We start from the raw sequence: 25,014 nt of genomic DNA on the forward strand, positions 1-25,014 counted from the left end.
AATCCCTGTGCTTAGTGCATGGCTGCTAGATACAATTTAGAACCTAAAATGGGACGTATATTTATTGTTCCCCTAGACCAGTATACTATAGTGCTGCCCTGTGATATTAGTGGCAGAGGGTGTGAGGGGGATTAGGACAGAGGTGAGGTGCACTGACAGATTTTGAATGACAGAGGGACAATTGCTTTGGGAAGGGGAGGGGGTCACTGGGCTGAATCAAGTAACAACATCTGTCCATACTTATTTGCATAACCCCGCCTCTGGTCGCCGTTGATTGGCTCAGCGGGTTCTCATTGCCGGGGGGGTTCAGGCACAACTTCGGCGATTGGCTGTTACAGCTGTCGTTTACGGGTGGGGACCGCGCCCCTTTCCAGGGCTGTTACCGGTGCCGGAGACTGAGGTAAGCGGCGGCGTGTGACGGGGGCAGCGTGAGCAGCAGCTGTATAACCGGCACTGACACCCATCCCAGGGCCGGGCACCGGGCGGCAACAGGGTTGCAATGCTTGGGAGTGAGGGAATAAGACTGCTTAGCACTAAGGACATAGTAGTGGGTGCAGGGATAGAAACAAAATTAAGGGGTTAACTCCACAGTAATGGGTGTAGTAGTAGAGGGGTAAGGATGCTATAGTGTTGCAGCGTAAGGGGTATAAGGACACCGTGTTGGGTGAAGGGTTAAGTATTGGGTGCAGGGTTAGGGGTGTAAGGATACAGTATTGGGTGCCGGGTTAGGGGTAACAACACAGTATTGGATGTAGGGTTAGGGGTGTAAGGATACAGTATTGGGTGCAGGGTTAGGGGTGTAAGGATACAGTATTGGGTGCCGGGTTAGGGGTAACAACACAGTATTGGGTGCAGGGTTAGGGGTGTAAGGATACTGTATTGGGTGCAGCGTGGGGGGTATAAGGATACAGTATTGGGTGCAGCGTGGGGAGTATAAGGATACAGTATTGGGTGCAGGGTTAGGGGTGTAAGGATACTGTATTGGGTGCAGGGTTAGGGGGTAAGGGTACAGTAGTGGGTGCAGGGTTAGGGGGGGTAAGGATACAATATTGGGTGCAGGGTTAGGGGTGTAAGGATACAATATTGGGTGCAGAGTTAGGGGATGAGAACACAGTATTGGGTGCAGCGGGGTTAGAGGGTAAAGGGTATAGTATTAAGAGCAGGGTTAGGGGGGTACAGGTACAGTAGTGGATTCAGGGTTAGGGGGGTAAGGATACAGTATTGGGTGCAGGTTTAGGGTGTAAGGATACAGTATTGGGTGCAGACTATTGTTAGGAAATAAGGCTACAATACTGAATGCAGGGTTAGGGGGTAAGGATACAGTATTTGGTACAGGGTTAAGGGTAAAGTAGTGGGTGCAGGGTTAAGGGATAAGGACACAGTAGTGGATGTAGGGTTATGGGGATAAGTATTGAGTGTAGGGTTGGATGGTGAGGACACAGTATAGAGTGGTGCAGGGTTAGGGCTAAGGCTGAATAAGGATGGCCGGGGTAGCATAGTGCTGTGACAATAGTATGTGGGTGCAATTCTGAGACGTTCACAGGACTAGGGAGTCTGGGCATAATATTGAGGTGCTGGGGAGAGGGGGCAGCTGTAGTGCATTATTGGCTGATAGTGTAACTTGGGTAGACAGGACAGTTCACCCAACTGCAGCGTAAGGTGCAGGGAGAATACAGAGCAGAGCGGGTGTGTAAGGAGAGAGAGAGTGAGTGAGAGAGAGAGAGAGAGAGAGAGAGAGAGAGAAAGTGTCAGCGAGCAATCACAGAGCAGGAATAATAAGAGACAAAGAAGAGAGACAGCTGGGAGCACTGAACTAACTGGAGAACAGATTGCTGACAAAACAGGTTGCAGGGATCTAGAGACGGCAGAGAGCGGAGAAAGAGACTGGCACTGGAGAGAGCGAGGGAGAAGCCAGGGTGCACAGTGAGTGACAAGGATAGAGAGCGGGGCAGGGTCCACAGAGATCAGACAAGGAGCACAGAGATGGGAGGTATCTGAAATAAATCAGACCACAAAGCAAGAGAACAGAGGGAGCCGGCAACAGCTCAGGTGTCAAGTGGTCCAGAGGGAGAGGGACTAAGGGACTACTGACACAGAACAGAAGCACGCTGCACAGAGAGCAAGCTTGAGGGCTGCTTGGGAAGCAAGGAGACCTGTTACTGCACAGAGAGAGCAAGCCGCTTGGACACCTGCATGAGTCAGAAGATTCCCTGTGTGGCTGTGAGCTAGCTGGGATACACATCCATTAGAGAGAGTTCCCCTGTGGCCATATGGTAGCTGGGACACCTGCAGATCAGGGCGTGCAGTGGTGCCTCTGTGGGTGTTTAGGCTCCTGATAGAGCCTAGGGAGCGCAGTTCTGGCTGTCTAGGAGTTCCGGCACCTCATCCAGCTCAGAGCGGAGCTGCAGGGACCAGGAGAAGGGCGATGCTGTGCCAGCTGCACTAGTCCTGCCACCGTATTATCATCCCAGCCACTTCCAGGGTCCCCCAGTCCGTGTCACGCTGCGGGATCACATATTGGCTGACTAGACTCTGGCTCTAGTGACCACGTCCCATATTATAGACGCCTACTGGTCACACCATGTCCAGGAAGAAGAGTCAGAAGAGTAAGGGCAGCAGCTCGCCCGCTTCCTGCAGCATACCACCCACCAAGGACAATGGCAAGGTGGGCAGCGACTCCCACAGCAATGGCATGGTGATGTCCGGGCGCCCGTCCCTCAGCAACAGTGGAGAGTTCTATGACATTGCTTTTAAGGTGAGACTTTATATTAATTTATCGCATAGCAGCCACTTATGTATCAAAGTTCCTATACCCCCTATCAAGATCTAGACCCCAATTGCTACTTTGCTTAATAGTCTTTCTTATATGAAGGATCACCTGGGAGAGCTCGGTACAAATCAATCATATTAGTATATCTCAAAATTGTGTGTGGATGTAAATGTAACTTCTCTATAGTGATGTACACAGTACACCCCATGCTTCATATAGAATGAGATTTCCGTTCTGTCACCTTCCCGGCACATCTGTCTGCTGTATATCCCATATTTAAAAAAGAATCAGCTAAGATCGTTACATTATACCTCGATTAAGAAGAGGTGTCTTAATATGCTTTTATTTATCTATATGGGACACAGAGTTTGGGGGAAACTCAGTACATTCTACAAGTTTGTTTTTGAAAGGTATCACAAGAATGAAAACTATGCTGGCGGGTTGATAATTTATAAAGATCACTGTATTCCTTTATTGACAAGCCTGGTTATCTGCTTATGGCGCTGCGGGCACATTGTAGCACCTTGTAAATCATAGATATTTAAGTATTTACTTAATAAAAAAAAAAATCAAGCAAACACTATCTATCTATCTATCTATCTATCTATCTATCTATCTATCTATCTAATATCTATTTATCTATCTCATATCTATCTATCTATCTATCTATCTATCTATCTATCTATCTATCTATCTAGCTATCTACCTTATATCTATTTATCTATCTCATATATCTCTCTCTCATATCTATCTATCTATCTATCTATCTATCTATCTATCTATCTATCTATCTATCTATCTATCTATCTATCTATCTACCTCATATCTATTTATCTATCTCAAATTTATCTATCTCATATATATCTATCTATCTATCTATCTATCTATCTATCTATCTATCTATCTATCTATCTACCTCATATCTATTTATCTATCTCATATATATCTATCTCATATATATCTATCTACCTCATATCTATTTATCTATCTCATATATATCTATCTCATATATATCTATCTACCTCATATCTATTTATCTATCTCATATATCTATCTCATATATATCTATGTACATATCTATCTAATCAATAGAGAATGGATAATGTGCATGCCAGAATATGTATTTCCCATAGTACACGATTCATAGTGTACTTTCCGCCCTCTTTGCAATTAACCTACTGTATATGGAAGGAAATTGAAGGCATTGTGGGAATTGTAGTTCGGTGACAGTCTATAGGTTTCCTACATGTGCAAGCTGCTATATAATTGTGTCATTTTATCTTGTCATATTGATTCACAAGGAGAAGGAACTTCCTTCAGTTCAGATGCGATAGCAAAGTGGGTGCTTTTGTAGATTAAATCAAGCATGGAAGCTTGTGTACATTATTGCAAATACTTAAATGAAATCGACGCATCTGTAGTGTCCTGGCTGTTGGGTCATGTATGTATTGAAATGAAGATCTGGGCCCCTAGTTATGAAAGGGAGGCCCTCTCTGTCTAGTAAAGGGTTACCACTGGCAACCTCCTGTCGCAGAAACTGTTTGATGGGTTTCTCTCCAGCGAAATGCTCCTATTTAAGAAGGATGCATGTAATGCCTCAATTCTCTTATCGTTATCACAGGCAGCAGAAAAAAAAAATGCTTTATTTATTTAAATATACAAATTGGTTATTATTTATAATAATCAGTTCCCCTTTTTGTGTTTTTTTTTTTTCAATTTGATTACATTTTTCAATAGTGCAACTGAGGGGGGTGGTGTACAGAAGTTGTGTAAAGCTGGGTAGAAACCAGACAATAACGTGGACAATTTGATGATTTTAGACAAATTATTATTAATATTATTATTGTCCTTTATTTATATGGCGCCACAAAGGTTCCGCAGCGCCTTACACAGTACAGAAATGAGCACACAAGAAAAACCATTAATAGTAACCCAAAACAATCACAGGACAAGGACATGGTTATAAACATAGCTGCATAACACAAGCAGCAGGGCCTCAGCAACCAAATGTTAAGGCCCCCATACGTCAGAGATTGATTGCAGCAATCGTGCAATTTGCAATCGATTGTGTGTAAAAATCTTTCCCTTTTTCAATCGATTGTGGCATCTCTGCAATCTGCAATCGACTGAAAAAGGGAAAGATTTTTATACACAATCGATTGCAAATTGCACGATTGCTGCAATCAATCTCTGATGTATGGGGGCCTTCAGGTGTCATTGTGGGGAGTTAGGAGTAAATGATACTATAAGTAGGGGGAGGAGAAACACGTGAGGGACGAGGGCCCTGCTAGTGAGAGCTTACATTCTAAAGAATTGGTACGAAAAACCACATGGTCTAGTGTGTTCGCACTATTGCGCGCTCCAGTGTGTTGTCGGCGACGTCGTGTGTTTGGCCGTATCGCATGGCCAATCACGTGATATTGCATGCGGGGCAGCGTATACTTATGAAGGATGGAAGGAGTCATCATTCCATCTTTAATAAAATTGTCTAGCGTGTACTGGCAATCTTGCATGGTCTGGGGTGAAGGGTGTGCACCCGGCTTCAGACAGGGGACCTGATTCAGACTCGCACACTAGCAAGCGGCCGCTCGTTGCAGATGATGTTCGCCAATGTGCGCATGTGTGTAGTTCGCAGTGCGCGTGCGCAAACTATTACGAGCGATTGGAATGTGCTCGCTCACCCTGCAAAGACAGCCCAGTAGAATGAGTGATGGGAGAGGCCATTTGTGGTTGTTAACAGGGGCAGGCCAGTAGTAACGGGAGAGTGGAGTTGCGGACGCAGGCTTGCCAAAGTGTTTTCACGCCGTTTCTGGGGTGTGCATAATTAACAGGCGTCATAGAACATGTCACCTGGTTGAATAATACACTGAAGTGCTCGCAGTGCTTGCGGTAGGGTAGGGACCGCAAGTGCTGCGGTCAGATCCGATGGGACCCGATGTACCGATGGTTGTATATACTTCCTGGAGATGACGTACGCTAGTGGGCGGCTGAAGACAGGCTGGTGGGCTTCTTTAAACACAAAGTGATCGCTCGCCAAGACATAGTGGGCGTGCTTATGCCTTTCCGTGCGAGCGGCTGCCTTGACGTCACTTAGCTGATTTTCCATACCCTGGGAGCGAGCGAGCGCATTTAGCGAGCGGGTCTGAATCAGGTCCAGAGTCAGAGGGGGTGCATGCCACACAGAGTATTGGGCCTCTATGGGTGTAAAGACCACAGAGGATTTGTTGTTAGTGTAGGGACAGGAAGAAGGGTGGGGAATTCCGATTGATAAATCAGCTTCCCCATTGCTTGTAGGTAATGGAGACACTTTGGGATTTGTGCATATAACACCATCACTGCCTTTTCACACATGAGCAGTACAACTGCACAATACTTCATACCTCCCAACTCTATGGTAGTGGACATAGGGGACCCGGAAAGAGGGCATGTCCTCAAGGCAAGGGCATGGCCTCGCGGGAAATGCCATACCTGCGAGCCACGCCCCCACTTTTCATCACATTTGGGGCATACCCAGCTCTCCGGGAGCTGCTGGGCATGTCACCAGTTCCTCTCTCTCCAGTGAATAGACACAATTACATTTATTCACTGCTTGCTCTGCTAAACAGAGCAGTGGGTAAGAGGGGCTCTGGGACACTGCGACCTGCTGGTGGGACGGAGGGAGAGTGCCGTAAAGGTGGGACTGTCCCACCAAAATTGGGACAGTTGGGAGGTATGTCATAGATGTATTTTAAATGCATTAATTGTTCTGGATGCACAGGTCTATTTTAAGGCATCTTTTTTTTTATATTCAAATGTTTTTTGTTTTGTTTTTTTGCTACCATTTTTTTCCTTGGTTTGTTTCTTCATTCTGCTGTTAATGATGTACAAATCTACACAGTGTCATGTGACTACTGTGGCAACCACAGTCAAAGGCCACACAATGTACTGAGCAGAGAGGGCTTGCAATGTCCGTCTGAACCCTGTCTACTCCGTGTGCCATCACATGATCGTGTTAAGGTGTATGTGTGTGTCTGGCAGCCATACGTTGTGTCCTCCAGAGAGGTTTTCAAAAGGAGATAATGTTCTGTTGGAAAGCTGCTGAGAAGTTTTTATTTATGTGCATAACTTGAGTTGCTACTAGCTTGGTATCTGTTCATACCTCAAATGCTACATGGGGCCCTACACCGCAGACCCTGCACCCATAGACAATACTTAACTGTGCGTCTGCGTGGCAGAAATCATCAGAAAAATGGCGCTGGTCCTTAATTTAAAAAACGAATGGAGCCCCCGTCCTAGCTATGCTAATTAATAAAGCTTGGGATATGCAGACCTCTTGGCGCATGCGTGGATGAGAGAGAGAGAAAGTGCACATGGGACCTCCCTTAATATGTCCCTGAAAGTGACGTACACTTTGCCATGTCTTTTCTGCGTGTGTGAGCTATCTCAGCATGGTGATAAGTGTATAATAATGTCTGCTGAAACCAACCTGAGAGATGTCTTTCCTTGTGTCAGGAGCAATAGATTGAATTCAGGAGATTGATGAATCTCTGCATGTCATTTGGACTCTTAATTAAACAGGAAAAAATGATTCCCGTTTCCAGACCTGTTCCCTGCCTTATGTATGAACTGAACATTGCAAACTTATCTAGGAATATTGTAATCTCCACCATTTCATCTCACGGCAAAGTGGGACTGAGAGAGCTTTTATATTCTATATAGATGTGTGGTTTTTTTTTTTTTTTCTTTTATATTTTTTCAGAGATGAAAAAAATTATCATGTCGTCTGAAAAGCTTTTCTGGTGCATTAAACGCTATCGGGATTTCAGGCAAAAAAAAAAAAAAGAGACAGCTCTTTGAATTCAAAATAGTTTTTCTCATCGAAAGAAAAAGAAAAATGATGTCAGCCTGAATTTAAGCGACAAACTCATTATTTTGTTTTAAGGCTGAAAACATTTGCAGCCCAAAGGGATCTGGGAAATCCAGCCGTGAAATGTGCTACAGGTCCCAATGGCAACAGATAGCTAAAAGTACCCAGAACCAAAAGTTTAGTACATTCTTTTAATCTAAAACTTTAGAAAGTGATGCATATTGGTGGGCATATAAGAGTTAAGGCCCCCATACAGCAGCGATTGATTGCAGCAATTGTGCAATTTGCAATCGATTGTGTATAAAAATCTTTCACTTTTTCAATCGATTGCAGATTGCAGAATTGCCACAATCGATTGAAAAAGTGAAAGATTTTTATACACAATCGATTGCACATTGCACGATTGCTGCAATCAATCTCTGATGTATGGGGGCCTTTAGAGTTACAAAATCAAAGTATTTTAAAGGTGAATTAACTAATGGTAATTGTCCCACTTTGCCGTGAGATGAAATGGTGGAGATTACAATATTTTCTGTGACGATCACAAGGAGTTTCCTTTCCCCCTTGAGTAGGAAAAGCAGGATTTCTGGAGGGGGGGCTTCCAAATGCTTGGTTTCGACAGAGCCAAAAAAGAAATCAAAAAACTTTCCAACAATAAGAATACCATTAGAAAAGTACATTGGGCCTCATTCAGAGATGTTCACTGTTCTGACTTTTAAGCTGTTGAGCGATTATCGGTGAACTGTGCAAGTGCGAATGGATCGCACTATGTATGCGCCAATCCCGCACACATACCATCAAGGATCGCAGTGTGATTGACAGGAAGGCACCGCTTGGGAGAGGAAATGCTGGTGTGGTCAGCAAAACGCAGGCAGATCTGTGACTTGGGGGCGGGTCGCAGCTGGTGTCTGCGATCCCCTACATACATGAGATGCATCCAGTCCAGGTGCCCATGCTGCATAACCATGGGTGACTCACATGGATGATTATCAGAGGACCTGCGTCTGGGCTGAGTATATGTATGCAGTTGTGGTGCTGTTTGTGATGGCTCCCGTGGGCGTCTCAGTACTGTTAGGGGAGGGTGCTGTTTTACAATCGCTCCTTCGCAGCATACAAAATCGCAGCTGAGATTGCAGCACCGTACATCTCTCAATCAGGCCCAGTGTAGACCATATAGTAAGCTAGAAATAAACGAATGAAGCGTAAAGATATACAATGTAGAGCCCCATAGTAATATTAACCTCATTTCCGTAAACCAATCTTACCCATCTTAACAAATTAATATATTTTGAAAATTAACTCAACTAGATAGAATAAATATGTTTCCTTCTCATCTCCAATTAAAGTGAAAAAAACCCAAAAACAAACAACAACAGAAAGAAATAATGACTAGTATTACTCACTGTCAGCAGCTAAGAAACTGCAGAGGAGCTGAAATAACTTCCTTTCTGCATTCGCATTTTACTTAAAGTCCCAGAAAAACACTAGAGCCAAAGCATAAGTAATAACCGCACATTAGAGCCAGAAAATAAGTAAGTACAATAAGGGCGGCCATTCTGTTGAAGTTTGTTAAACCATAGACAGACTCTCCTGTCTTAGGGCCTGATTCAGAGCCACTCGTAAGCGGCAGCTCGTTCGCTCTGAGCGATGTTTGCCCAACTGTGCATGCGTACGGATCGTTATACGCATGCGCGAACCAGTCAGTGCGGCCGAAATTCATGTGCTCGCAAAATAGCGAATGCCTGCTATTTTGAGTGACAGAAAGAGGCGTATGTGGGTGGTAACAGGGGAAGGTGCTTGAAAATGGGGAGTGGAAATCAGAACGCAGGTGTGCTTAAAGGTCAAAACGGGCGTTTTATGGGTGTGCATATTTAAAACAGCAGCGTCATGGACCACGTCACTGGGTTATTTTATAGTCAGAACTGCTCGCAAAATTGTGGTAGCAAACACCAACCCCAAGAATAGCGAGCAGTTCATACCCTTGTCGATGTACTCGATTAATCTAATAAATAGCGGACATGACGTAGGATGCGAGCGGCCAGGGGGCGTATTTTTCCAAAAAATGAACGCAAGTTTTGTTCGCTCGTTCAGACATAGAGGCGTGAACAGACCGCAAACAGCGAACGGTTCATTTGAATAGCCACCCCTAGTTTTAGAGCGAACGACCGCAAATAGCGAGTGGCTCTGAATGAGGGCCTTAGTTTGCTATCCTTTATAATACACAAAGGAAGAGGTTCCTAGAAGTGTTTCCTCCGATTAACCCAGAGAACTGTTATTATTCAAGTGTGGGGGGAGGCTTCTGGGAATGTCCACCCTGCCAGCCGACAATCCCCATTGTGTTTGATGTTTTGTTTGCAGTGTCAAGTACTCCTTATTAGAACCCTATTGAAATGCTCAAAGATGCCAAGAGATATATATCAGTTCTGGTACTAGGGGGCATGGCCAAGGGCCCTCTTTACATACAGCACTACCTTCTGAAGGGGGCGTGGTCATGTTGCCTCGGGGGCATGGCTTTGCCTACAGCAGCCCTGGCTCACAGACAGGCCTATCCCGGATCCTTTCTCTCGCGCACGGTGGCCCTTCAAGCGCTATGGAGACGTCGTCCACATCTAAGGACTAAGGCGCAATTTGGATCACTAACGTAGGAGTTGGGAGTACACCCCTATTACCTATTAATGGCTGTATATTTAGTTGATTTATGAAAGGTTGATTTATGAAAAATACTATCTATCTATCTATCGGAATCCTGACACCTGTCAGAATCCTGATGCCGGTATCCCGACCGGTAAGGTAAGTAGCGGGGTTAGGGGGAGGGCTAGTGGTTAGTACTAGGCACTAGGGGGAGGGTTAAGGTTAGGCACTAAAGGGGAGGGTTAGGTTTAAGGTTCGGTAAGGTTAGGTTTAGGCTCTAAGGAGGGAGGTTAGGTTTAGGGTGCAGGAAGGTTAGGTTTAGGCTCTATGGGGGGAGGTTAGGTTTAGAAACTGGGGAGGGAGGGTTAGGGAGAGAGTTAGGATACCGACCAATAGGTGTCGGTATCATAACCCTGTCGGGATGCTGGTGTCAGGATTCTGACTGCCGGGATCCCGAGCACCGGCATCCCGTACCCAACCCATTATCGCACATAGGCCCTCATTCAGACCCACTCGCGAGCGGCTGTCCGCTCGCAAGTGGGTCGATGGTCGATGGACTTTCCTTCGCTCGGAGTGTCTCATCAAAGGGGGCGTGCTGTCGATGTTGACTGACAGCATGCCCCCTTTGGTGGGCGTGCCGGGGGCGTACCTGCCAGACGGAGGCGTTCCCAAGGGAACTGCTACCGTCTGAAGCCGGCCCCACTGACATCACTAGTGATGTCAGTGGGAGTGATTTTGGCTCTGATAGAGCCAAAATCACTCCTGGCCTTGCAGTTGAAAACCTCAACCGCAGGCTATTGCTCGCAGTTTCGATGGTCGCGATGGTCAAGACCATCGCGACCATCATCCTGCACGCTCGTATATGCTGTGGGTGGTGACCCACAGCTATACGAGCGTCCAGGAGGACACTCCATATTTATGGAGGTGGGCCCTGATTCAGAGCGAGCGCTCTGGTCAGAGCGTCCGGCTCTGAATCAGGGCCATAGGTCTCTCCTGCTTTGATTAAATATCTTGTATTACCTTATTACAGAGAATAAGGGGTATATTTACTATAGTGAATGTTTTTAGAAGTGGAGATGTTGCCCATAGCAACCAATTAGATTCTATTTATCATGTATCTAACACCTTCTAGAAGATAATAGCTAGAATCTGATTGGTTGCTATGGGCAACACCTCCACTTCTAAAAACACGCACCTTAGTAAATATACCCCTAAGGGTTACGTGCGTCCACGTTCGGAGGTTGTAGAGCCGGCCATGCATTACTGATATAGCCAGTACTCCTTGTTTTATACCCCTGTATAGTTGTCTCTTTAGTGTGATTTAGCCATCGCGTATGCGTGCCTGAGGTAAGTATATCATAAACCAGCGCTTGTTACAATGCAGGAACCTTTCTTGTTTCTCTCCTGCCAGCCCCTGAGGCAGATTGCCCTACAGTACGTGATGCTGATCTCCGTGTTCTCCGATTACAGGTCGCTAGAGGGAATAATAAGTTTTGCAGCGTTGCCGAGCTATAGGCCAGCAATGTGGGGGCCAGCGAGTTGCTCGCCTGAGTAGCTTCTGTGGCCACGTTGCAGCAGTCAGGGTAACATGATGCAGATGTAGGGGTGCATGTAATTCGCTTTATCCTTCCCATGAAGCATCTGCTGTTTTTCTGGTATGTTTACTCGTGTTTATGTTCTATTTCTGTCTCTTTTTCTCGAGCAAGTATTGAGGTCATCCTAAAGTCGGCCCTTTCACCGGGAAGTAACGTTTCTCAATCAGTTTTTATATTTCGTCCATGCCATGAGGACTTCCAACTTTTCACTTCAGTGTCAGAGACGCTGGGATTATTCGCCGACAGCGTAAGGGGCCTATTCATTTAATTGTGATCGTCCAGAAATCCGGGGAAAACGGCAGAGCAGCAATTCGTCCAATTTGTTTAGCGGTTGATGTTCGCCTAGTTACCAGCGCTGGCCGCTGTCCTTATAGGCCCCCATGGGGATGGCAATATGAGATCATCTCCACAAAGTAACGTCCTCTCAGGATTGGCGTCACTTACCCAAGACATGGGGTCCTTTGCCGTCGGAGGGGGGGCTTCGCAGGGTCACATCCCTGTGCGCATGCGCCAATGTTAGGCACACATGTTCACAGCTTAAACATGGAGGTAAACAATCATTTTGTATCATATGCTGCGATACATGATGGAAGTTACTGCCGCCAGCATTGGTAGTAGACACCTAGGGGACTGATTTTTAAATTGGATGCTGTTGCGACCACTGTAGCGTCTTTTGCCGTGGTTGCATCTGCGATTGTAGGCTAATGCTAGTAAAAACACTTCTCCTGGTGTACAAACGTATATCTGACTTGGCAAGGACGGCGACGCCCACTTTGTGCGCCTTTTAGATGCAATAAGTCGCTCCCCACAACTTTTTACACGCATTGTGATTGACAGGGAGCGTTTGGGGGAGGTAACAGGGAGTGGCGCAGGCGTTTCGCAAACGTTCCGGAGGGGGGTCACACTCTGCGTCTGCGATCCCGTACGCAAGGAATATGGCTCCGGCGTCTCAATTTCCATTGCTCTTCTGCGCGACCATAGACTCATATACTCTACGATCGTTACTGTTATTCTCCACCGCTCCTGATACTTCTTCCCACTGCAAGCGCAGCCGCCATCTTCCTTGTCCCCTTAATAGTTCATTTCTGTTTCTCAATGTGATTGGATGCTGGTAATTACAGCGAACGCGCTTTTATAATCCTATTGTTTACAGTATCTGATAGGGGAATTGAGGGCACTGACTATGGAACGGAACATATTACAATTATCACACATATAATTATCACACAATGAGGGAACATGAAAATTCTGTTTGCTCTATTGTCTAATTTTATTAGTCTAGTGCCAACAACATGTTATCTCTGGTGCCGCGCGTCGTCCTGTTGTCATTGTTTTTCCTGTCTCCTCTTCCGTTACTTTTATTCTTAATACTGTTATTTATACAGAGTGTGATACACACAGAGCTTTACAGAGAGTTTAATCATTCGCATCAGCCCGGTCCCAGTAAAGCGTGCAACCGATAGTGCTTACAAGATGGAGAGGAGCGCATACACACTGGGGTAACCTTGTTAGCGGCCGGTCACCCGGTCACTCTTTATTTGGACTGTGAGACGAAATGTGAGCATCTGGAGGAAACCTGCACAAACACTGGGAGGACATACAAACTCCACACAGACAGAGCCCTGGGTGGAATCAAACCCATGTTCCAAGTGCTGTGACGTGGGTGTGCTAAACACTGTGCTGCCCTCCTTTCATTTGTTACGATCGAAAAAACAGCTAGAAATAAAGTATAAACAATTTAAAATGAAACACAAGGAAATATATAAGGGAAAAATTAGAGTAAAAACAAAAAAAGCCAATATATTATACTGGTCACATGGACTTACCTGTATAACACCCATGTATCCTCCCTACCTGTATATTATACTGGTCACATGGACTTACCTGTATAACACCCATGTATCCTCACTACCTGTATATTATACTGGTCACATGGACTTACCTGTATAACACCCATGTATCCTCACTACCTATATATTATACTGGTCACATGGACTTACCTGTATAACACCCATGTATCCTCCCTACCTGTATATTATACTGGTCACATGGACTTACCTGTATAACACCCATGTAACCTCCCTACCTGTATATCATACTGGTCACATGGACTTACCTGTATAACACCCATGTATCCTCACATATTATACTGGTCACATGGACTTACCTGTATAACACCCATGTATCCTCACATATTATACTGGTCACATGGACTTACCTGTATAACACCCATGTATCCTCACTACCTGTATATTATACTGGTCACATGGACTTACCTGTATATCACCCATGTATCCTCACTAACTATATATTATACTGGTCACATGTACTTACCTGTATAACAACCATGTATCCTCACATATTATACTGGTCACATGGACTTACCTGTATAACACCCATGTAACCTCCCTACCTGTATATTATACTGGTCACATGGACTTACCTGTATAACACCCATGTATCCTCACATATTATACTGGTCACATGGACTTACCTGTATAACACCCATGTATCCTCACATATTATACTGGTCACATGGACTTACCTGTATAACACCCATGTATCCTCACATATTATACTGGTCACATGGACTTACCTGTATAACACCCATGTATCCTCACTACCTATGTATTAGACTGGTCACATGGACTTACCTGTATAACACCCATGTATCCTCCCTACCTGTATATCATACTGGTCACATGGACTTACCTGTATAACACCCATGTATCCTCACATATTATACTGGTCACATGGACTTACCTGTATAACACCCATGTATCCTCACATATTATACTGGTCACATGAACTTACCTGTATAACACCCATGTATCCTCACTACCTGTATATTATACTGGTCACATGGACTTACCTGTATAACACCCATGTATCCTCACTAACTATATATTATACTGGTCACTTGGACTTACCTGTATAACACCCATGTATCCTCACTAACTATATATTATACTGGTCACATGTACTTACCTGTATAACACCCATGTATCCTCACATATTATACTGGTCACATGGACTTACCTGTATAACACCCATGTATCCTCACATATTATACTGGTCACATGAACTTACCTGTATAACACCCATGTATCCTCACTACCTGTATATTATACTGGTCACATGGACTTACCTGTATAACACCCATGTATCCTCACTAACTATATATTATACTGGTCACTTGGACTTACCTGTATAACACCCATGTATCCTCACTAACTATATATTATACTGGTCACATGTACTTACCTGTATAACACCCATGTATCCTCACATATTATACTGGTCACATGGACTTACCTGTATAACACCCATGTATCCTCACATATTATACTGGTCACATGGACTTACCTGTATAACACCCATGTATCCTCACTAACTATATATTATACTGGTCACATGGACTTACCTGTATAACACCCATGTATCCTCACATATTATACTGGTCACATGGACTTACCTGTATAACACCCATGTATCCTCACATATTATACTGGTCACATGGACTTACCTGTATAACACCCATGTATCCTCACATATTATACTGGTCACATGGACTTACCTGTATAACACCCATGTATCCTCACATATTATACTGGTCACATGGACTTACCTGTATAACACCCATGTATCCTCACTACCTATGTATTAGACTGGTCACATGGACTTACCTGTATAACACCCATGTATCCTCCCTACCTGTATATCATACTGGTCACATGGACTTACCTGTATAACACCCATGTATCCTCACATATTATACTGGTCACATGGACTTACCTGTATAACACCCATGTATCCTCACATATTATACTGGTCACATGAACTTACCTGTATAACACCCATGTATCCTCACTACCTGTATATTATACTGGTCACATGGACTTACCTGTATAACACCCATGTATCCTCACTAACTATATATTATACTGGTCACTTGGACTTACCTGTATAACACCCATGTATCCTCACTAACTATATATTATACTGGTCACATGGACTTACCTGTATAACACCCATGTATCCTCACATATTATACTGGTCACATGGACTTACCTGTATAACACCCATGTATCCTCACATATTATACTGGTCACATGGACTTACCTGTATAACACCCATGTATCCTCACTAACTATATATTATACTGGTCACATGGACTTACCTGTATAACACCCATGTATCCTCACATATTATACAGGTCACATGGACTTACCTGTATAACACCCATGTATCCTCACATATTATACTGGTCACATGGACTTACCTGTATAACACCCATGTATCCTCACATATTATACTGGTCACATGGACTTACCTGTATAACACCCATGTATCCTCACATATTATACTGGTCACATGGACTTACCTGTATAACACCCATGTATCCTCACATATTATACTGGTCACATGGACTTACCTGTATAACACCCATGTATCCTCACATATTATACTGGTCACATGGACTTACCTGTATAACACCCATGTATCCTCACATATTATACTGGTCACATGGACTTACCTGTATAACACCCATGTATCCTCACATATTATACTGGTCACATGGACTTACCTGTATAACACCCATGTATCCTCACTACCTATATATTATACTGGTCACATGTACTTACCTGTATAACAACCATGTATCCTCACATATTATACTGGTCACATGGACTTACCTGTATAACACCCATGTAACCTCCCTACCTGTATATCATACTGGTCACATGGACTTACCTGTATAACACCCATGTATCCTCACATATTATACTGGTCACATGGACTTACCTGTATAACACCCATGTATCCTCACTACCTGTATATTATACTGGTCACATGGACTTACCTGTATAACACCCATGTATCCTCACTAACTATATATTATACTGGTCACTTGGACTTACCTGTATAACACCCATGTATCCTCACTAACTATATATTATACTGGTCTCATGTATTTACCTGTATAACAACCATGTATCCTCACATATTATACTGGTCACATGGACTTACCTGTATAACACCCATGTATCCTCACTAACTATATATTATACTGGTCACATGGACTTACCTGTATAACACACATGTATCCTCACTACCTGTATATCATACTGGTCACATGGACTTACCTGTATAACACCCATGTATCCTCACATATTATACTGGTCACATGGACTTACCTGTATAACACTCATGTATCCTCACTACCTATATAATATACTGGTCACATGGACTTACCTGTATAACACCCATGTATCCTCACTACCTATATAATATACTGGTCACATGGAGTTACCTGTATAACACCCATGTATCCTCACTACCTATATAATATACTGGTCACATGGACTTACCTGTATAACACCCATGTATCCTCACTAACTATATTATACTGGTCACATGGACTTACCTGTATGGGAAAAGCCCATGTATCCTCAGTACTGTACCTACTATATATGTTATAATTGTCATATGAACTTACTTGTATAAGCTCTCAATTGTAGTTGTTCACTGATTCATTTACATGAGCTTATTAATGAGGTGAAGCGCATATTGGAGGTGTTGCCCACAGCAGCCAATCAGATTATAGCTATCATTTTATACAATGTACTAGATAGATGATATCTAGAAGCTGGTTAGTTGCTATGGGGACACCTTTACGTATCCCCTTTAGAAGTCTTGTTAAATCTCCCCCTCGGTCACTTTCCTTGTGGATCCCCTGTCAGGCATGACCAGAATATATGAGGTGCCTACTGACAAGTGTCCTCATTGTTTCCATTGCCTGATTGCTTGTTTATTCTTCTGCTCCCTAATGATTTTTACATATAATTTGATTTATGACCTCTATCCACGAGGGTCGAGTCACGGAATTCAATTGGACAATTGTCAGAACGTGATTTTGCTTGTTGCGACCTTCTATCTCAGTCCATGCATAGAGATGCACACCAGGGCACAAAGGAGACAGTGACTTCTGTGCTTGATTGTTAGTAATGGTCCTCACTTAACGACCGAGCTCCGTACCTACGACTTGGTTGTTAAACGAATCGGTCGTTAAGTGAGGACATATAGTGGCCGGGAAGTAGCAAGACCCAGGCTGAGGGTGACTCGTGCCTGTGTGTGCCCCACCTCCTCCGAGAGCACGCCGCCATCCTTGCAAGGTGTCCTGTGTGTCTCGCACCACAGCCAGGGCTACCTCTTGTGGCAGAGTCCAGTGTTCTCCCCAGACATTTTTTCCAGCCGGGTGGCATCCAAAAGTAGCCGGGTGGGGGCTTTTGCAATTACGCGGGCGCCGGGAAATCTCCTAAACCAATGCAGCCCGACAGGTCTCAGGCTGCTCCCCCACTGACTCTCAGTCAAAAGTGCCCATTATACAGTGCCCCCTGTAGTTTTCCCCTTTATGCATTGCCCCCTGTAGTTTAACTTTGTCCTTATGCATTGCCCCCCGGCTGAAGTAGTGCACCTATGTAGTGCCCCCAGACTGGCCCCTTATGTAGTGCCCCCAGGCTTAAATAGAGCCCCCAGGCTGGCCCCTTATGCAGTGCCCCCAGGCTTAAATAGTGTCCCTTATGCGGTGCCCCCAGGTTTAATAGTGTGCCTTATGCAGTGCCCCCAGACTTAAATAGTGCCCCCAGACTGGTCCTGGTCCCAGCCCAGCACTTACCTTTACTTGCTGGCCGCTCCTGTTGTCGCTGCCTCGCGCTGACTGGATCTAACTAGATCCAGCGGGCGCGCGGGGCAGGCACCTCACGTCGTGGGTGACGTCATGACGTCACCCACGCAGTGCATCACTAGGAATGCTGGCCTCTGAAGCGATCAGAAGCTTCTTTAGCCTCCGGACACTTCAGAGGCCAGCGTTCCGCAGCGGGGTTTGACGGGGATAAGTGCCGGGCGGCAGGCTGTTTCTGCCGGGCGATGCGCCCGCAGAAAAATGATCTGGGGAGAACACTTGAGTCTGTCTTTTTTTTTTTTGCAAGTCATACTTAGATGGTCGGAGCATCGGTCGTAAGTCTGAACGGTCGCTAAACAGGTAGGTCGCTAAGTGAGGAATGTCTGTACTGTAAGAAAACCGAAGACTGTCATCTTGCTTATCAAACTGCATACATACCATGGCAATTAGCTTGTGATGAATCCGGTTGTCAGAAATGGTGACTCAGAAATGATGTCCTAGGGACTAGTAAAGTATAAAATAGATGCAAAATTAATTAGAATACATAGGCCCTCATTCAGAGCCGTACGCTCTGAGCAGAGCGCACGCTCTGAATGAGGGCCGCCCTCCATGAAAATGGAGCGTCCTCCTGGACGCTCGTATAGCTGTGGGTCACCACCCACAGGCTGTACGAGCGTGCAGTTTGTTGGCCGCGATGGTCGTGACCATCGCGACCATCGAAACTGCGAGCCGGAGCCTGCGGTTGAGGTTTTCAACTGCAAGCTCCGGAGTGATTTTGGCTCTATCAGAGCCAAAGTCACTCCCACTGACATCACTAGTGATGTCAGTGGGCCGGCTTCTGACGGGAGGCGTTCCCGTGGGAACGCCCCCGTCAGGGAGGCACGCCCCCGGCACGCCTACCAAAGGGGACGTGCTGTCAATCAACATCGACAGCACGCCCCCTTTGATCAGACACAACGAGCGAAGGACTTTCCTTCGCTCGTCGCGTCTGGCGCATGCGCACGACGGAGCTCCCTCCGTCGTGCGCATGCTCAGTGCAGAACATCGACCCACTTGCGAGCGGACAGCCGCTCGCTAGTGGGTCTGAATCAGGCCCATATTTTGAATGAATAAAGCTTGGCTTGGTTTATTACTTCAGTAGGTACATTGAATAACTGTACACACAGACGCAGCATTGAATCACCCGATGGTTGCAGCATTGGCCATCTGGGCGTGGGCAACTCCAGGAGACTGGAATACTCTTTTGGCTACTCAAAATAGCCACCTTACCGGTGTAGCCGTGGGCAGGAAATCCATTTCTTCTGACGCAGACTCTGGCCTCAGCACTACCAGGAACCAGGGGCGACACGCTCCCATTTCACAGAACGCACTCCCTCCCCACCTCTAAACCACTGCTTGGAGGGGAAACAGTGGGGAATCCGGCGGACGCAATGCCGACCGCCGGCTTCCCGACTGCTGAATCCCGGCAAGGGTTAAATGACAGGCGTCAAAATCTCAACGCCTGTCATTTTACCAACAGCGGGAGACCGGCGCCCAGCATCCCGATCGAAGGGATGCCAGGCGCGGACAGCCGCGGGGGGAGGGTTAGGTTTTGGGCTCCTGGGGGGGTGCCTAACCCTAAGTCCCCCCTGGGAGCCCTAAACCTAACCCTCCCCTCGTGGCTGTCCGCGCCTGGCATCTCTTCGATCGGGATGCTGGGCGCTGGTTAGGGTCAGGCTAGGGGAAGGGTGGGTTAGAGTTAAGCACCCCCAGGGCGAGGTTGGGGTTAGGCACCCCCCTGGGGGACTTAGGTTTAGGCGGCGGGGAAGTGGTGTTAGATTTAGGCAATTGGGGGGGGTTAGGGTTAGGGTTAGGCACCCCTAAGGGAGGGTTAGGGTGTAGAATAGGTTAGTTTATACTTACCTTCCGACGTTCGGGATTTCCACCTGTGTCAGGCTGCCGCTGCCGGGATAGCCGGCGGTAAATCATACTGATTCCGCTTGGAGATACTGCGAGCGAACACGCAAATGGAGGCCTGCACATGCGCAGTACACATCCTGAACATGCGCAGTCCTCTCGCCATCGGTGAAGTGCTCAAAGCATTGGGTACATGTGTGAATGAGGCGGATAGTCACTATAGGGGAAAGTTCGTACCTGCCAACTCTTTTCATCTCCCCTCTGGAATTCAGGGAGGGTGGAGCCACGATGACACAATTCTCTGAGTATTAGATCATCATGCCCCCTGTCTCACCCTTTTCCTAGTGATACTATATGCATGGGAGGGTCTGTGGGGACCCCCCCCACATTTGTATGGTCTCCCCAAGCTCCTGGGTAGAGTAGGCTGAGGATAAGGTTTTCTGGCTGATACTTTAGGTCTGCAGAGCTCAGGTTTAGCTCCGTGAAGATGTGCAATGGTTGCTGAGAGAACTCTTATTTGTAATCTCATGAGGATGCTGTGTGTTCCACGGAGCCATTCTCACTGACTTACACCACTTCACACTTGTTAGATCTTCATATACAGGAAAAGTACGGCAAAGACGTGCGCATCCTGACTCATCTATCATGCTGATAGTATCCAGCGTCTCCCTTCTGCTGTAGCCTGACACATCCAACAAACAGCATCTAAAAGGATCTGCCTCCTGAGGGTTCAGCTGTGCCTCTAGGGTAGCTGCCATCTGTTTTGTAGGAACTAATTACGTCATTAGAGCTTAGGGGCCTATTTACAAAAAAGCAGCGATAAGGATGATCTTTTTTTTTTTTTTTTAATTGTGGCTTTTTGTCAATATGTTATTCTGCAGGGAGCGGAGGGTGAGGGTTAGGCTATGGGAGCGGAGGCTTAGGGTTAGTCTGCGGCATTGGAGGGTTAGGGTTAGGATCAGGCTCGGGCAGTGGAGACTTAGGGTTCGACTGCTGCAGTGGAGGGTCAGGGTTTGGCTACAGAAGAGGAGGGTTAGGCTATGGGAGCGGAGGGTTATGGTTAGGCTGCGGCAGTGCAGGATAAGGGTTAGGCTATGATAGCGGAGAGTCAGTGTTAGGCTGTAGCAGCGGAGGGTTAGGCTACGGGAACGGAGGGTCTGGGTTAGGGAAGAGGAGGTTTAGGGTTAGACTACAGGAGGGGAGGGTTAGGCTATGGGAACGGAGGGTCTGGGTTAGGGAAGAGGAGATTTAGGGTTATACTACATGAGGGGAGGGTCTGGGTTAGGGAAGAGGAGGTTTAGGGTTAGACTACAGGAGGGGAGGGTTAGGGTTAGGCTATGGGAACGGAGGGTCTGGGTTAGGGAAGAGGATGTTTAGGGTTAGACTACAGGAGGAGAGGGTTAGGGTTAGGCTATGGGAACGGAGGGTCTGGGTTAGGCTGTGGGAACGGAGGGTCCCGGTTAGGCTGTGGGAACGGAGGGTCTGGGTTAGGCTGTGGGAAGGGAGGGTCTGGGTTAGGCTGTGGGAACGGAGGGTCTGGGTTAGGGAAGAGGAGATTTAGGGTTATACTACAGGAGGGGAGGGTTAGGATTAGGCTATGGGAATGGAGGGTCTGGGTTAGGGAAGAGGAGGTTTAGGGTTAAGACTACAGGAGAGTAGGGTTAGGTTTAGGCTATGGGAACGGAGGGTCTGGGCTAGGGTTAAGGAAGAGGAGGTTTAGGATTAGACTGCAGGAGGGGAGGGTTGGGGTTAGGCTGCGGTAGGGGAGGTTAGGGTTACTCGCCGCCAGAACCACCGCAGGAACAGCCGGAAGTCCCCACCAGCTGACCACCAGCTCCGCCGAACCAGGAAAGTCACCACAAGGAGTGTTTTGTTGACATTCTAATTATGTGGACATTTCATCAGTGTCGATAATAAAATGTACCTAACACAAATATCTTTATATATACTGTGTTAATTTACAGCCAGTGATGACACGGCGATGACAACGCACACGTTTGCTGGCAGCAAGACTTTTCCCTTTAAATCAGCAGCATAGTTTCCATCGGTCCCTAATTTCCAAGGACAGTCCCATATTTTTTTTTTTACTGGCTAACGTCCTAATAGAATTACTAATACTATGCATATTAGATGCAATTGTTACTATCTATTGTATTCGTCTTGGCTTTATAATGCGACACGTATTAAAGAGGAGCATATAAAATGTCAATATAATGAAATCCAGTAAAGACGCCATGAGCTGTGGTCCATTGCACGTGACTCAGGTGCACGGAGGTCCTGGAGATAACTACTTTGCCTCTCTTGCTATGTCACTGTCGCTGCTAGTGCATTAATAGACAGAATACTTCTTTTTAGCTGCCTCAGCTGTTCGTAGAGGAGAGATGCACTTTAAAAATACCAGCTTCGTCCCGAGGCCGTGAACCAAACGGAACATAAAACTCGCATTCGCTTTATATTGTCCTTCAGAGGTTCCTTACCGCAGCCCTGCCTGTGTATTTTCCCTTCTAGTTGCCTGATCTGTTATTCTGCTCACTGCTGCGCTGTAATGGGCCACTCACTCATCTCTCCTTTTAAGTGTGAGTTCTGTAAATGGCCTCTGGGAAGCCTCTGCTCCTTGTATACTAAACTGAACCTGCAGATTCCAGAAATAGAAGAGCAAGCTACGACTGAGAATCCGTGCTGGACTGTGAACATGCCGATAAATAAAGGCGTGTCTATGTGTCTCTGGGCTTGATTCTGCACGGAACGCTGCGGAAATATGCTAATGAACCCAATCGCAAATACACAACAGCACAAGAACCGGACGCCCACCACTACATAATGCCGCCCACTTCCCTTTACTCACATCCGCAATACCTCGCTCAACGGTGAAATAATCTGTAACATCGAGAACCGTCGAACTCATTAACATAATTAATAATGGTTGACCTGACTCATGATTTGGGCTGCTTCCTGTGTGCATCTAGAGCTCTGGCTGTGTCTTCCGTCGCAGGGGTTTAATTATGCACGCCCCTGTCATGCTGTTCAAACGCACTGGCACTCCTGCGTTTCATTAATCACCACGTTTCCCCCTCCACAACCCCCAAACGCTCACTTCCTGTCAGGGGAGTAGTGAGGGTGGTTCCAGTGGAGCATGAGCTCCCGGCGCCAAAATGGACAGAGGGCGCCATTCAGGTTTCCAGAATTCATGGGGCGCTGCACAGTATGACGGCCGCCTGTTAGTGTTATCTAATTTTGTTTGCTCTATTTCCTAAATAATTTATGGATCTGAGATCTGTTTCTACATTTCATGCTCCCTCAAGCTGCTCATATTGCCTCCCCTCCCTCCTCTGTGATCATCTTCTGTCACCTCCCCTCCGGCCCTCCCTCCTCTGTGATCATCTTCTGTCACCTCCCCTCCGGCCCTCCCTCCTCTGTGATCATCTTCTGTCACCTCCCCTCCGGCCCTCCCTCCTCTGTCATCATCTTCTGTCACCTCCCCTCTGGCCCTCCCTCCTCTGTCATCATCTTCTGTCACCTCCCCTCCGGCCCTCCCTCCTCTGTCATCATCTTCTGTCACCTCCCCTCCGGCCCTCCCTCCTCTGTCATCATCTTCTGTCACCTCCCCTCCGGCCCTCCCTCCTCTGTCATCATCTTCTGTCACCTCCCCTCCGGCCCTCCCTCCTCTGTGATCATCTTCTGTCACCTCCCCTCTGGCCCTCCCTCCTCTGTCATCATCTTCTGTCACCTCCCCTCCGGCCCTCCCTCCTCTGTCATCATCTTCTGTCACCTCCCCTGCGGCCCTCCCTCCTCTGTCATCATCTTCTGTCACCTCCCCTCCGGCCCTCCCTCCTCTGTCATCATCTTCTGTCACCTCCCCTCCGGCCCTCCCTCCTCTGTCATCATCTTCTGTTACCTCCCCTCCGGCCCTCCCTCCTCTGTCATCATCTTCTGTCACCTCCCCTCCGGCCCTCCCTCCTCTGTCATCATCTGTCACCTCCCCTTTCCTGGCAGACTGATTACATTCACTTCTCACCTCTTTAATTCCCTCCCCTATAAACCCTGTGATTGGCTCTTTGCCCCTCCCCTCTCCTTTCTTTTGGTTTCTGTCACCTCCCCTCTCCTCTCCTCTCCTTATTGGCAGGTATGAGTTTAAAAAAAGTCACTGCTTTGCTATGTAAAGTAATGAGGTGTTCCTAGGCATGACCACAAAGTGTTATTTGAAAGGTCTTTTAAAAAATTACTGTATTAGGAGACCTGAAATAATGGTGGTAGACAGAACATGATTAGTAGCGCTCACATTAATATAGGTGCAATGTATATTTGCTAAGTATAAGCATAGCTGAGAATGGAGCTTCCCATAGGTGTCCCAGCTCCAGTGATAGCTCTTGTGGCTGTAACTGCAGTAATAAGCTGAGCACCCTGTGGAATCTCACTGTAGCACATGTATTCTGTCAATTTAAGTTAAATGATCAGAATATATAATACAAACTGCTCTATTGACTAATAACAATGATGCAAAGGAGATAAAAGTCAGATCCTAGGTGCTATACATAAATAAAGCAGTGCCAAAGCAGCTACCCCTTAATGTCAGTGCATCACCGAAGCTTTC

At 46.3% G+C, this 25,014-nt stretch overlaps 1 protein-coding gene across 1 annotated transcript in view; it reads left to right on the plus strand.

The window, feature by feature from the left end:
• The first annotated feature begins 1,173 nt into the window (after nucleotides 1-1,173).
• RAB26 (RAB26, member RAS oncogene family) overlaps nucleotides 1,174-25,014 on the plus strand; it is a 297,863-nt gene continuing 274,022 nt past the window's right edge. Inside the window, exon 1 of the mRNA XM_088464774.1 lies at nucleotides 1,174-2,755. Coding sequence (XP_088320900.1) covers nucleotides 2,582-2,755 — 174 coding nt within the window. The 5' untranslated portion in view covers nucleotides 1,174-2,581. The remainder of the gene's footprint in view (nucleotides 2,756-25,014) is intronic.

The sequence above is a fragment of the Taudactylus pleione genome, unplaced genomic scaffold, assembly GCF_031769625.1.
Source record: "Taudactylus pleione unplaced genomic scaffold, aTauple2 ptg000061l, whole genome shotgun sequence".
Classification (NCBI taxonomy): Eukaryota; Metazoa; Chordata; class Amphibia; order Anura; family Myobatrachidae; genus Taudactylus; species Taudactylus pleione.